The following is a 14,615-nucleotide window of genomic DNA, read 5'->3' on the forward strand; positions in this document are numbered from 1 at the left end:
CCAGCCAGGTGGAGTGGGAAAAGCCCACTCATTTGTCTCTATGGCAACAGAGCTCACTTGGTTAAGATGCAAATGACAAGTACTGTACTCAACTTTCCTGACAAAGATACTCATAGATAGAGGATCACAGAGGCCCAGGGTATCATTCAGATTGACCCCTCTCACTCTAGCTAAATGAGGGGTGTGTATTTGGGTTAAATGTGGATCCTGGGTCTGAAATGGTGGGAGGTGACTGGCCCCCACTGGCAGCAGCTCTCCAGAGTTTCAGGGAGGGAGTCTCTTGCAGCGCTACCTGGCAATGTCAGAATTTGAACCTGGTGCCTTCTGCAATGCAAGGGGGAAGCACCACCCCTGAGCTACGCATCTTCCCCTAAACTTGGGAGATATGAGTTCTCTACTGTATTTAAAAGGATGGGATATGTTCTCGCTAGAAACGTTGCTTAAAGAGGAACCGCCTGGGAGAAGCTTGAGCTATGAAAGCGGAAGAGAGATGTTTCAGCCAGCTGGCAGACAGAATGTCAGGAGCCTCAAAGTTCCGAAGAAGCGTCAAGATGCAGGAGGCGCAGGATGGGCCCAGGGCGCAGGTGGGTGGGTTGTCAAGGTAACAGTGACCCACCCTCCTTTGTGACATCTTATTTTTCTACTCAGGGTGGGAGTTAGAAGCGAGGTAGTTAATGTGTATGGGAGAGAATAGAAGAGGATATATATATATATACGCTATTTATACAGTTGCTTGCTTTTAAGATACCCTGTTCTTTGTTTCCAACCTGCTAAGAAAGATCTTCTACATCTCTCAAGGTGCCTCCAGGCTAATGCATCAGCAACCCACCTGCCACCAAGATCTGTTCCCCCGCCCTTGCACTTTTAAGAGCATAAGGCGAGCCTGTTGGGTCAGGCTAAGTGGCCCACCTGGTCCAGCATCCTATTCTCACAGAGGCCAACCAGGTGCCTTATTGAGAAACCCTAATCCTCTTTTAGGTACGCGGGTGGTGCTGTGGGTTAAACCACAGAGCCTAGGACTTGCCAATCAGAAGGTCGGCGGTTCGAATCCCTGCGACGGGGTGAGCTCCCGTTGCTCAGTCCCTGCTCCTGCCCACCTAGCAGTTCGAAAGCAAGTCAAAGTGCAAGTAGATAAACAGGTACCGCTCCGGCGGGAAGGTAAACGGCATTTCCGTGCACTGCTCTGGTTCGTCAAGAAGCAGCTTAGTCATGCTGGCCACATGACCTGGAAGCTGTACGCTGGCTCCCTCGGCCAGTAAAGCAAGATGAGCGCCGCAAACCCAGAGTCGGCCACGACTGGACCTAATGGTCAGGGGTCCCTTTACCTAATCCTCTTTTAAAGCCAGCCACGTTGGTGGCTTTCACTGCCAACTGCGGGAGGGAGTTCCACAGTTTAACCAGGCGTTGCATAGTGTTTTTCCTTCGCGAGGGCAGCTGTCCAGCTCCTTGCATGGGGCTGTTGGGAAATGTTTATACCTACAGTTGTTCCATTGCAAAGAGAATCATCGAAGGAGCGCGCTTCAAAGCAGCCGCAAGAGGGCTCTCTCTAGCTTTGCCGGCGACGCCTTTTGCAAAGGTTGCAACCGCTCCCAGCAGAAATTGCATTTCCTCCCGCAGCAGCTTCCTGGGGCTGCCCTTAGCCGGGAGTCGGCTTCACTTCCTGCCTGAAACTTACAAGCCCCTAAAACAAGGGATCGTGCAATGCACAGGTTGCAACAGCCTTTGCAAGGGGGAAAAAACGGGTCTCCTGTTCCTTTGCAACCTCTGCGTGCAAATGCAACGCCCGGACGCCGCAGAGCCTTTTGCAACGTAGAGGCAGCATGTTTCAATTGCTCATGATAGTGAATTTCTTCCAAGCAGCCAGGCTGAAAAGCCTCTGAAAAGCCTCGCTCCGATGCTGGCTAGGAGGGCGAACATGAAGAGCATCACGAGGGTGGTGGTTTACCTGTCCAAAGAGAACAGCTGCCCGCAGCGCGCCAGGTTCCAGCAGGTAGCGACGAAAACTGTGTGGGTCTGTCACTTGCTGTCCTCTTTTGGGATTTTGTGGAAGGATCCGGGTGATTTGCAGGTGGATGAGGTCCCGCATCCACACCAGGCATTTAAAGCAGTGGATCCCGGGGTGATCCCTAAAGGCCACGGCAATGGATTAAGCCAGGGGTTGTCCAACATCTGCGTGGCCTCTTGGTTCCATAAACTCGCCCCCAGTGCCCCCTACCCTATAAAAAGAACAAATCAGAATTGCACTTTGCAGGACTCCCTAAAGAAAATAATAGCACAAGAAAATTCAACACAGTAACAAGTATTTCCACACTGGTTCAAAATTTGGTTCAACAAATTGATGAACTTGATCCAACAACAGCAGCTTTTATTATTATTATTATTATTAGAATTTATATATCACCCTATACCCAGAGATCTCAGGGTGGTTCACAAAAAAGATCAACATAAAAACCACAATATATATATATAATCAAAATAAAAACAACCCCCTCACAAAAAGAGCCACATTTCAAAAGGGTATAGGATGTCAGTCAGGTGAACCAAAGGCCTTTTAAAAGTCTAATAGTAATTTACACCCCCGGAACTGCAGCATTACCTACAGTCTTAATTGGACACCGCCCCCACCCAAAATAATCTTGCATACAGTATTATGAAATGGTGACCAGGGTTTTGTTTTGTTTTTTGTCTGCTTCTCCCAGAGCATTGTTGGCCACTTTTGCACAGGCGACAAAGACAGCTGGATGGTGAACTGCACTTTGGACCAGCGCCGGTTCCTGATTTCTGACAGGGAGTTTGCTGGCTCCAACAGGGTCCTCTTGCAGGTTGGTGGGGGAGATGGATGGGGTTTCCAGAACTGAAACACTCTTTTTAAAATGTTCAGTTCTGCTTCTTTTTTTAAAGATGCCTTCTTCCATTTATTTTCACCCAAGTTGCTACTGTGATCTTTTTTCTTTTTCTTTTTGAAGGAGAGAATAAAAATATAAAACCAAAAAATTACCTTCTTATTTGTCTATCAATTGCCCAATGATGGAAAAGGTAAAGGTAAAGGGAACCCTGACCATTAGGTCCAGTCGTGGCCGACTCTGGGGATGCGGCGCTCATCTTGCTTTATTGGCCGAGGGAGCCGGAGTACAGCTTCCGGGTCATGTGGCCAGCATGACTAAGCCGCTTCTGGCGAACCAGAGCAGCACACGGAAACACCGTTTACCTTCCCGCCGGAGCGGTACCTATTTATCTACTTGTACTTTGACGTGCTTTCGCACTGCTAGGTTGGCAGGAGCAGGGACTGAGCAACGGGAGCTCACCCTGTTGCAGGGATTCGAACCGCCGACCTTCTGATCGGCAAGCCCTAGGCTCTGTGGTTTAACCCACAGCACCACCCGTGATGGAAAACTTTGTCTCAAATCAACACCTCCCTATGGTGGAGTAACATATGGAAAATAGCATTACACCTGTTTTTGCAAAGAAAAAAAAAATTACAGTTGTCTCTTCCACACATCTCTAGAAAGTTGGGATAAGTAACATCCAATTGGTTTGGGGGGGGGAACCCTGGTGTAATTTAGAGCCTTTTATTCTTGGTAGTCCTTGTGTCTCTGGTGGTTCCAGTTATAGGTTTATGTTTCTGTATCTCTGGCAAGTCATCTCTGATTCCCTTATTTCTTATGATGCTGCTCTTCGCTTACCTGTCACAGGTATCTAAGGATAACCAGCTTTTATCGTTCTTCTTGCAAATGTAGCATCCCAAGCTAACCTTTGTTCGGTTTGGTTTATGTGTTTGTCTCATGAAGAAAGGAAAAGATAAAAAAAGAGACCTTCTTCCACAGAGACCGCCTTTCTGCCCCATCAAACACCTGACGGAGGCGCAAGCTTCTTCCCTCCCTGCAGAGACCCAGGAGCGAGGGGTGGATGTGGGCGTGGCCATCCTCCTGCAGTCGGCCAATCAGAAAGTGTTGCTGACAAGGCGGTCCAAGACTCTGAGCATCTTCCCCAACATTTGGGTCCCTCCAGGTGAGAGTTGGAGGTGAGGCAGGGGAAGGGAATGTGTTTGTGACACCGCAGTTAGAGAAATTAGAGGTGGAGAAGGGATGAGGAAAGCTGCCATGCTCCAAAGGCAGGAGAATACACAGTCATCCTACAGGTGGTCCACAGGAAGGTTGAGAACACCTGTATTTCCCCCTGCAGTTTGTATCCCCACCCCAGGTAACTGGGATTGAGGCTCTTTAGACTAAGCCTGTATGCTTGAACAGGCCAGCCAAGGACCTTACCTGGGGCCCCTGATTTTCATAAGAAAGTGCTTTGAATTTTTTTTCCTTCTTCTTAAGACCAGCAGTATATAAATTTTACAAAATTAATAAAAGAAACAATACCACATTGGCTTTGAGTTGGATCCTGGGGCTGAAGGACCTGACCATTAGGTCCAGTCGTGGCCGACTCTGGGGTTGCAGCGCTCATCTTGCTTTATTGGCCGAGGGAGCCGGCGACAGTTTCCGGGTCATGTGGCCAGCATGACTAAGCTGCTTCTGGCGAACCTGAGCAGCGCACGGAAATGCCGTTTACCTTCCCACCGGAGCGGTACCTATTTATCTGCTTGCACTTTGACGTGCTTTTGAACTGCTAGGTGGGCAGGAGCAGGGGTAGTATATCTTTATCCCCATTGTGCATGCCGGAGGGGACGTACATCCTGTGGAAAGCTGCCCCCCCCCCACGTTTCACCCCCTTTCCTTTGTGTCCAAGAGCTGAGACGGCAACTCCGAGAATGAAACGCTGAGCTGAGCGGTGGGCTTAGAGGGGGATCGAGCCTGTCAGAAATAAATTGGCATGGACCTTTCTTTTCCTTTGCAGGTGGCCACATCGAACAGGACGAACAGGTAACGAAACAGCTTGCTGTGCTCTGGAAGGAGAGGAAGTACAGAGGCAACCTGTGTCAGGGGGAACCAGGCTGGGAGGAAATAAGTTTATTTATACCAGGGAGGGTCAATGTGGTTCCTTCTGCATGTTGCTGGACTACGCCACCCATCAGCCTGGCCGAGTCAGGGGCTGATGGGAGTTTAGTCCAGCAGCATCTTCATGTTGGCTACTTGCAATTTATAGAGATTTCTGTCCCATCCTTCTTGTACCTCAGAGTGGCTTCTATCAATCTGAATTTGTGTTTTTCCTTTAAAAAAAAAAAGGGAGTTTCAGGATCTGCTCCAAACCTGCTTTTTCTGCTCCTGTAGTTGCTGGATGCTGGGCTGAGGGAACTGGGGGAAGAGACAGGCCTGTGGCTTGAGGACGGGGAGTTTTCCTGGCGCCCGCTGGCCCTGTGGGAGGTAAGAGTCACTCAAGCACCCCAGAAGAGCTGAGGTGAATTATGGGGTGCCTAGAAGGGCTGGGAGGGACCGGGGTTCAAAGGCCTGTCCACATGAGGCAGGGGCAGCCATGTTAGTTGTGCATGACTTTGTCCTCTTCATATCTAAAATGCACAAGTGTGAATTATTTGCACACTATTAGTTGTGCAGAGTCACCCATGAGAGACTCCTTGGTTTAGCAATCTGGTTAAGGCTGAGGAGACACCAGTTCTGATTCCCACTTGGATGCAGTTTGCCAGGTGACCTTGTCATCATTTCTCAAACCTGGCCTACCTCACAGGGTTGTGTTGAGGATGGAATTGGGGTGGGGAAGTGCCATGCCACCCTAATCTCCTTGGGGCTATTAATTTTCAAGAATAGATAAAAGAGAGTTATGAAACATGGCAATACTTGAGACGTATTGCTCTATCTACCGTATTTTTTGCTCTATAAGACACACCAGACCACAAGACGCACCTAGTTTTTGGAGGAGAAAAACAAGAAAACAAATATTCTGAATCTCAGAAGCCAGAACAGTAAGAGGGATCGCTGCGCAGTGAAAGCAGCAATCCCTCTTGCTGTTCTGGCTTCTGGGATAGCTGCGCAGCCTGCATTTGCACCATAAGACGCACACACATTTCCCCTTACATTTTAGGAGGGAAAAAGTGAGTCTTATAGAGCAAAAAATACGGTACCTCAGAATTGTCTACATTGACTGGCAGCAGTGGCTGTTTGTGGTTTTCGATGGTATCTTCCCAGCCCTAACTGGAGATGCCATTGGGGTTTGAACTTGGGACATTCTGCATGCCAAGCAACTGCTCTGCTCCTTGAGATAGGGCCCTCCCCCCAGTGTTCAAAGCAGTTCACTTCCAGCCTGCTCCTTACAACACCCCTGTGAGGAGGAGTCGGTCTTCTCGCACAGCCTAGGGGTTTCCTCACGGGTGCTGCCTTCTCTCACCCACTGCAGTCTGTGTACCCTCCCATGCTGAGCAGAGGCCTGCCAAAGCGTCACCATGTCGTTGTCTACCTCCTTCTGCTTTTCCGCGAGAGTCACCAGCAGCTCCAGGTGAGGTGGTTGGTGCTGTTCAGGGTCACGGGAAGCCTAACCGGGTGTCCAAGCGACCCCCCAGAAGAGAAGATCAGAAGCACACACACACACCCTCCTGGTTTCAAACTATGCACAGCATCCATATGTCAAGAATGCTCAAGTTGTGATTGAAGGGGGTTGCAATAGATGATCCTTGGTGTCCCTTCCAACTCTACAATTCGAATTCACTCTTATGGGCAAGCTCTGGTGACTCTGGTTTCTTGGAACTCTAGTTCAGCCTTTTTCCACCCGAGGGCTGAATTCCCTGATGGGCAGCCTGCCTAGTTCCTAGAGTGGTTTAACAATCTATCTCTCCACAGTGAACTCTGGGAGCTGCAGCTGTAGGAGGGCATTAAGGGGGTCTCCTAGGAACTCTCAGCACCCTTAACAAACTACAGCTCCCATAATTCTTTGGGGCAATTTAAAGTGGCATCCAACCAGCCTTTTAACTGAGAATGGCAAACCCCAGATATTTCATGGGCAAAGATGGGGGGCATACTTTTGTACTGGTGATAACCTTGTTTACACACCCAGCTTTGCCTACTTAAAATGATCCTAACAGGGTTTTTTAAAAGAAAATGGAAATTTATTAGAATATTTCATCTCAGAGTAAACAACAGAGCATCTTGTGGCATAAGCTGAGAAGGATGGGGAAGCTTTTCTGATCAATGGGCCAGATATCCTGACCCCTGGCAGGCAAAATTTCACAGGTGGGTGGGGCACATACCTGCCAATCGCCCTATGTCACAGTGACATCAGGTGATGCTGCAGTCTAAAGTGAAGCCCTGGTTGTCGGGATTTCAAAGCACGGTGTGGGGCTGTTTGAAAGCCCTTTTGCAAGGAGACACAGACTGCTTTCAAACCTCTGAAAACCTGTTTGCAAAAGGGCTTTTAAACAGCCCCACACTGCTCTTTGAATCGCCAGTTTTCTTTTAAAATAATATCCCACCGTACTCGACATGCCTAGAACAGTTCTGGTTGCTTGGCTGTGCTTACTTTTGTGTCACCTTTCAGGTGAGACTGAAGCCCAATGAAGCAGAAGTGAGCGCTTACGCCTGGCTGGACGAGCCAGTCTTGGCATCCATCGCTGCTACGCAGAATGAGATTGGGGCCACCAGTACGATGGCAGGCGATGTCCCACCAGTTGTCAGGTATGTGGATGGTTAGGCGATGCGGAAAACGGGGGGGGGAGCACCCCCCTCTCCTTCAGCACCTAGGTCAAAAGTGTGCTGGCAGCCCCTTGGGCAATGTTTTGGGCTAACTGGGCATCTTCTTTGCCTCCCTGAACAGCATCACCGAACTGCAGCACGGCTCAGCCAAGACAGTGGCCATCCCCACCACAATGTTCCTCAGCTCCGCTCCGCTACAGGGGGAAGATGTGGAAAGAGTGAGCACCGGGACAAAGTTTGCCCTGAGGCTCTGGCTGGACACTTTAGCGGTGCAAGCAGAGTGAAAGGATCAAAACTGGGAAGGAAGAGAAAGAAAGAGGTGGCAAGCCCCATGGGGTATGATCCGGACTCAGCCACTGGATTTAATCCTAGTTTTATGCTGGTGCCAGTTGGCTCTCTCGATACCACTAAGGTTAATCAGGCTTCCCTTTTTGGGGGGTGGGGGGGGGGAAGGACTGATCTAATGGGGGAATTGTATTTTCACATTTTATTGTTCAGTGACCAAGGAGCAACAAGAGTTTCACTTCTTGCCTGGACTTTCACAGATGTAGGCACACTCCACATTAACAGGGGCAGGAAAGCAAATGAGGGTTTTTAAAAGGTTGGGTGTGTTTTTTTTTAGCAGAACATGTCATTGTAGATACTTAAAAGAGGCAGTCCACTGGACAGCAGGGAAGAAATAAACAAATGCAAACGATAGGGCGCACCTGAATTTCACACCATGAGTTCCAGAATTTTATTTCACGTGCTTGTCTGGTTCCTGTTCAAAGGACTAGCACACATCAGTTCCCTTCGCATTCAAGATGACAGAAAATAACCCGTGGAAGTGGGGTGGATTTGAAGCCCTGTCTTCTTGCTCAAAAGTCTTACAACTTGTTCACTGCGCCACTGTGGCCCATGTCCACAATGGCCGTGCTTTTTAGGAAGGGGCAACACATCTTTTGTAATCAACCGTTGCTATTCTTATTTTAAAAATATTGTTTTGAAAAACCCAACAAAAAATTAAAAAATGGGCGACATATGGCTCCACTTTGCTGCTCTGCTCAGCAGATCGGCAGCCATATCCTGTACCAGCCGCGGCTTCCAGCCTGCCTGCCAACTCTACAATTCAAGGGTAGCCCCGGGTGCAGCACATTGCAGTAGTCCAGTCAGGACTGCCAACCAGGCTCTCTTGGTCCAGGGACAGCCATAGCAGGTGAACCAGCTGAGGCTGGAGATTGGCACTAATGAAGTTAGAACTCCACAACAGTTCTTTTGCCAAGAATTTATTTTATCTAAAAGGTACTTTTTGCATATACACAATGGCTCCAAGCTGATAAAACAAAGAGATTCAATGGACAGAAAAAGGAGACCCAAAAGTGTGAAGTGAAGCATTCCTCTTTTTTGCTATTGGGGTGCAGATGAAATGTTTTATGAGGTTAGTGAGATGAAGCAGGGTGTGTGTTTTGTCTGCAGAAACATTGTTTTAAAGCAGTTGATAATGGCATTGAAAGAAAAACCAGAACCCCTGACCTTTCTTTGTCCCCAAATGCTCACTGTTAATGTACAAAACATATATGCCTGTAGAGCTTGGCGGTTCTTCATGCGGCTGCCTGGTCTTAACCCCCACTTGATAAACAGCCGCAAGGCTGCATGCCAAGAGGGGGGGGGTAGGAACCTTGGGGGACACCTGCCCCCAAGTTCCAAGACAGTGTCTTCCTGAAGGCTCCCCACACCCATCCTTGAAAGACAAATCAGGTCATCGCAAATAGATGCATGTGTTGTTGGAAGAGAAATTTGCAGTATCGCTTACCAAGATTTCATGCTTCGAAGGAGCTGGAATGTTGGCAATGCTCAGGAGGAATGGGGGGGGGGGGAGGTGTACCAAGCATGGTGATTTGAGGTTGGAAGAGAAGACTGCAGCTGTAATATAGGGCAGGAGCTCCCTCCCCGCCCCCAGCTCTTTATTTCTGGCTTCAAACTTTGCTCAAAGAATAGCCTCACATCATGACGCTTTTCCTCCAAAGGACTAGAGACTTGAGTTTTTGTATAAACAGAAATGGAGTTTTCAGGAGATGAATGCCTAGGGCTGGGTGACAGGAGTCGGCGCGTTTTGCAGTCTAGCGTTATAGATTTATGTCAGCTAGAAAAGTGGCACCCAACCCACCCAGAAGGTGTAAATCTCTTGGTGTTTGACCGTTCTAAGCAGATGCCTTGAAAAACAACCCCCTAGATGGAAATGACATGGGGACACCCAAGTCACACACCTAATGGCACATAATGAAGAACATCAGAAAAGCCTGCTGGATGAGGCCAGTGGCCCATCTAGCCCAGCATCCTGTTCTCAGTGGTGGCCACCCGGATGCCCATGGGAAACCTGGAAAGCAGGATTTGAGCACACAAGTGCCCTCTCCCACCCTGCGGATTCCAGCACCTGGCATTCCTGGAGGCAGCAATGAGCAGCTACTGATAGCCCTCTCCTCCATGAACCTGCCTAATCTTTTAAAGCCATGGAGGTTGGTGGCCATTGCTGCTTCCTGTAGGAGGGAGTTCCACCGTTTCAACTCTTCATTACCTTTCCGATTCAAAATATCCCCCCACTTCTACAGCCGCAGATCACCAATGTAGATTAATACTGCCTGCCCACCAAAGGATGCTCTGAAGAAACGGTGTAGCGTATTTGAATCCATGCAAGCATCCTCTAAAATGTTAGTGAAATGATATATTGGGATGGGGTGAGGAAACTAATCTGTGTTAAAGCAAAGGTTGGATGACCTCCAAGGCACCAACCCTTACGCTGTAGTCTGGCAGACATAAGTGCTGCTGAAACGTAAGACATTCCCTACAGTGGGAACTTCCAACAAACTCAAATTTGGATGGCCGTGAAGTACCGTATTTTTTGCTCTATAAGACTCACTTTTTCCCCTCCTAAAAAGTAAGGGGAAATGTGTGTGCGTCTTATGGAGCGAATGCAGGCTATACAGCTATCCCAGAAGCCAGAACAGCAAGAAGGATTGCTGCTTTCACTGCACAGCGATCCCTCTTGCTGTTTTGGCTTCTGAGATTCAGAATTTTTTTTTCTTGTTTTCCTCCTCCAAAAACTAGGTGCGTCTTGTGATCTGGTGCGTCTTATAGAGCGAAAAATACGGTATGCGGATTTTATGTGTTGCTACTTGGAAGTGAAGCATTTCGAGGCAGCTTTGGCCCAGTGATGCTAGGAAGTTTTTGGGCTGTTTAATTCTGACTTCCACCTCACTTTGCCAGCTGATCCTTTTGGCTGGAGAGGCGGGGTTTGCGCCTTCTGCATGTAATGGAAGGGCTCTACCACCAACTATGGTCCCAACGCAGGGAGCGAATGTCTCCTATTACCTTCCCATTCAGGAACCCCAGATAAGCTTCCAAGGAAGCCCAGGATTCATCAAAACCTCTTTCTTGTTCCAAACTCAGATTTAAAATGAAACATGAAGAAGGACTTATCGAAGCAAAGTTCTCCCATGAGTGGGAGATCTGGGTAACGGGCTACGCCAAACGGAATTAACAGCTCTGATCAAAATGCATTGGGACATTTCCTGCCCTGAAATTGGGCATTTCTGGCTTTTTGATCTGCACACTGTGGAGTCTTTGTCGAGTGATTAAAAAAAATAAAGTTGAAGAGGCAAAAGCTTCCTCATAAGGCTGTCACTGCTTTGCTGCATCTGGCTTAGTGCTCCTGTTGCTTTCAAGCAGGGAGATATTTTATTATTTAAGTTCTAAACTGCCTTTTAGGGCAGAACCACTCCGCTCAAGGCTTGTTCTTCTTGTCGAAAGCAACAGGATTTGTTAGAAAAGGAAAAAGTGCTTAGCTTTCCAGAACACTGTCTGTCTTTCTCGCCGCATCGTCTGGCTTGGAAAAGGCGAGACGGGCAGGTGCAGGAAGCGGAAAATGCAGAAGCAGCGGCTACGAACTTAAAAAACACACACGCAAAACAATTATACACTTAAATACATAAATAAAGTTTGTGCAATGGACGATGCGCTGCCCCCACCTGGGCAGGGAGGGAAGTGCAACCTTCATTTCGTCCTCGGAAGAGAGGGTGGTGGTGGGGGGAAACACAGAAAAGATCTTTGGAGTTTCTTATGTACAAAAACTGGAAATATAGATTATAATAATTATATATATCTATACATATATATCTATATATATCTTTTGTTCTCTGTACAAGATTGGCAGGAAATATTTTAAGAGGAGTGGCGACGGGAACCCTAGATCTACAGCTTTAGAAAAATACACTGTGGTAACAACAGTCTCGAGGATGGGCAGGTCTGCAATGGATGTTGGTGATGGAGGAGAGGAGGACAGAGACACGGGGGCGCAAATCATGGGACTTTTAAGGGCATGCTGGTTTCGGAAGCATCCCCTGGGGCTGCACATTAGCGTAAGTCCGAATGTCAAGGAAGCACAGCTGCTAAGGAGGTACCTATGACAAAGAGTCAAGACAGTGTTGCCTGCGATGGGTCAGGTTTTGTGGGCGTGGGGGGGGTACACAGACGCAGAAGTCACAGCCCATTGCTCTGTAGAGGGCACAAGCTCTCCACCCACCCGTGGCTCCCGTCAAGTGCGCACGCAGCCCAGGGGAAGAGGAGAAAACAGTCACGGAAGTCCCCAATGCGGGAAAGTCAGCAGGAAAGTGGAATCACGGTTCCCCAGTCCTTTTGAGTCCTTGAGCTGCTCCAAAGCTCATCCCGGGCTTCTACTTCATCTTCATTATGAGTAAAATACCTTCTTTTTTTGCTTGCCGTCAGGCTCTCTCGAGCGTAATAATCTCGAGAAGTTTGGGCACGTGGAGGATCTTTGAGAAATCTGTTTTATTTGTGGCAAAACTCTCAGCTGGAACCGGCCACTCCTCACTGTGGAAGTGAGTTTCCTGTTATGCCCTCACCGGATGAGTCTGTTAAAAATCTGCTTGGGAGGGGGGTGGCTTTGGTTTTGGCAAATTAGTACACTGCTTTCAAGTCTCACGTTAGCCCTTCAACGGGCACATACAGTATGTCCTTCCCTGACAAAGAATTCTATCAGACTTCCACTTTTTTGTTTTTCTTAATGCCAGTCTGAAATGGTCCAATATAACCTGCCTGGGATCTCTGGTCATTTGTTGCAGAGCTGGCGATGTGCTGAGTATGAGCTGTGCCCAAACACCAAATTTATTCGTGCTTACGATAAAGTTGCCTTGAGTTCACTGAGGATTCTGCATTCAAATCCTGGTCAGAAGAAACCCAGGTTTCAGGCTTAAAAAAAAAAAGTGGAATTCTGCAACTCAGATTATATGTCGATGAGTCTTCATTTGCCTCATTTTGCATAAATAATCCTGCTTCCGTTAAGCCGTGGGGACCTGGAACTCGACCCTCCCGTGACTGAAATTAAATCTTGTTTCCCCAGTTCTTCAGGGCTTTCTGGACTCCACCAGCTCAAAACCCCCAAGCAGCTCCAAGGCCAAATGAAAAAGCGAGATTCTTTGGACCCCCCAAACTGTCCCGAGTCAATTCCATAATTTTTCAAACCTTGAGCGGAATTGCAGAATGAAAAAAAGAGCCCTGAAGGAAAACAAGAGAAAGATCTTTGCCCGATTTGTCTCTTTCTAAGAAACAGGCTTGACAGAATTCTGTCTTTTCCTTGTTTCACTCTAGTGGGGGAACGACGATTCCACCTCCTGCCCTCCTGTAGGGAAAGGGTATCTTCCACGCCGCAAGCTTTTAGTCTAGAGAGATGATATCTGGCCGGCATCCCGGCAAGATGGGGCTGCCCCCCACGGTGCCACTGCGCACATGGCTTTCCCGCAAGGCCGTGGTGGGCGAAGAGACAACACTGTTCATGCGGCTGCTGCTGCTGGTGGGGGAGCCCGCGGTGCCATGGGACCCCACCACCACAGGGGCCAGGGGGTTCATAAAATGGGGTGAGGTGCCACGATACTGGAAGAAGTGGCTGAGGGTGTCTTGCTCATCCAGGGAGGTGATCACGGAAGGGCTGTAATGCTGCCAGGGAAGGAGACAATCAGTTATTTGATGCCAAACAAACAACAACAACGAGTTAAAAGGTATTAACCAAGGCTGTGAGCCGGCATGATCCATTATGTCAGAGGAGAGGGGTGGGAAAACTTCAGGGAAAACACTTAAAAACAAAACCCCTAGAACTCCCATGATCCTGTCTGCTGCCAATTAGACATGGACGTCAAATTAAAGGAAGTCTGATGTAAGAGCTTGACCCACGGAAACAAACAAACCCCCAAGTCTGGCACACAGACAAACCAGAGCTTATTTCTCCAAAGTTTGGTTTCTTGCCTGGTGCCTCTGCAGCCTGGCGAGCGTGTGGAGGAGCCCCAAAACTTCCTAGGTGAAGAAGAGCCCTGGGTTCCTGCACAATCGCAAGCCACAGTTAACAAGGAGCCAAGGTCTGTGAGCATCAACAAAACTCTGGATTGCGGGCAGTGAAACAAAAGCACAATTAATCTGCTAGGCTGGGTTCAGACAATCAAACCAACCAGAGTTTCATACGATGGTTTAATAAGCTGTGGCTGGCATTATGAGCAAAGGATATCCTCATGAAAAGGGTAAGAGGAACTGTCAATTTACCAAGTCCGGCCAGACAGGCTCCCTGCTTCCCCACCCAAATCCAACAGGCAGCAACAGCTTTAAGAAGTCCCAGGAAAATCAAAACTCCTTTCTCTAAAGGCAGATAAAGGAGATGACTCATGAGTTGCAGAGTCTTGCAGTTCATGAGGATTTCCTCGGAGTGGGAAGCAGGTGAGGCAACTACCACTAAGACCAATTAACATGCCTCTCACAAACATTTTTTGCTTGGGGACAGTTTGGAAAGGAGGAGGTGGGCAAAGTCCAGCGGAGAAAGAGAAACTGCCCCCTCCCTACCCCTACTTCAAAATCCAACTTTGTTCTCATCAGGTTAAGTTCCCTCGAAGTTTCTCAGATTGTTACTAGCAATCTCGGGAGCTGAGCTCGCTAGATCAAAGCAGAACATTTTGCAAGACAAGAGTGACTCTTTTGCAAAGATTTTTATAGGAG

At 48.3% G+C, this 14,615-nt stretch overlaps 2 protein-coding genes across 8 annotated transcripts in view; one reads left to right on the plus strand and one right to left on the minus strand.

The window, feature by feature from the left end:
- The first annotated feature begins 662 nt into the window (after positions 1–662).
- On the plus strand, positions 663–8,300 carry NUDT17 (nudix hydrolase 17). Of its 2 annotated transcripts, none has more exons than XM_080984467.1 (9): positions 663–798; positions 1,861–1,990; positions 2,700–2,822; positions 3,825–4,008; positions 4,843–4,868; positions 5,217–5,309; positions 6,295–6,393; positions 7,429–7,565; positions 7,705–8,300. In XM_080984467.1, exons 2-9 carry the CDS (start codon positions 1,895–1,897, stop codon positions 7,865–7,867), a joined length of 921 nt encoding a protein of 306 aa, XP_080840593.1. In that variant the 5' UTR covers positions 663–798; positions 1,861–1,894; the 3' UTR covers positions 7,868–8,300. The 2 variants fall into 2 exon arrangements, with proteins under 2 accessions (XP_080840593.1, XP_080840592.1); XM_080984466.1 differs by lacking the exon at positions 663–798 and adding an exon at positions 1,599–1,709.
- Positions 8,301–8,832: 532 nt separating this feature from the next.
- The window catches only part of PIAS3 (protein inhibitor of activated STAT 3), a 36,853-nt gene continuing 31,070 nt past the window's right edge, over positions 8,833–14,615 (minus strand). For 5 of the 6 annotated variants that reach the window (XM_080984457.1, XM_080984454.1, XM_080984456.1 and 2 more), the window contains one exon: positions 8,833–13,571. In XM_080984457.1, coding sequence (XP_080840583.1) covers positions 13,293–13,571 — 279 coding nt within the window. In that variant the 3' untranslated portion in view covers positions 8,833–13,292. The remainder of the gene's footprint in view (positions 13,572–14,615) is intronic. The other variant, XR_013980160.1, reaches the window with a different exon arrangement.

This window comes from Podarcis pityusensis (genome assembly GCF_964106645.2).
Source record: "Podarcis pityusensis genome assembly, chromosome: 16".
Lineage (NCBI taxonomy): Eukaryota > Metazoa > Chordata > Lepidosauria > Squamata > Lacertidae > Podarcis > Podarcis pityusensis.

Excerpts from the sequence above, each read along its gene's own strand:
- NUDT17 (XM_080984466.1), top strand. Across the intron at positions 4,869-5,216 it reads ACATCGAACAGGACGAACAG|TTGCTGGATGCTGGGCTGAG; the intron begins GTAACGAAACAG and ends CTGCTCCTGTAG. Across the intron at positions 7,566-7,704 it reads GATGTCCCACCAGTTGTCAG|CATCACCGAACTGCAGCACG; the intron begins GTATGTGGATGG and ends CTCCCTGAACAG.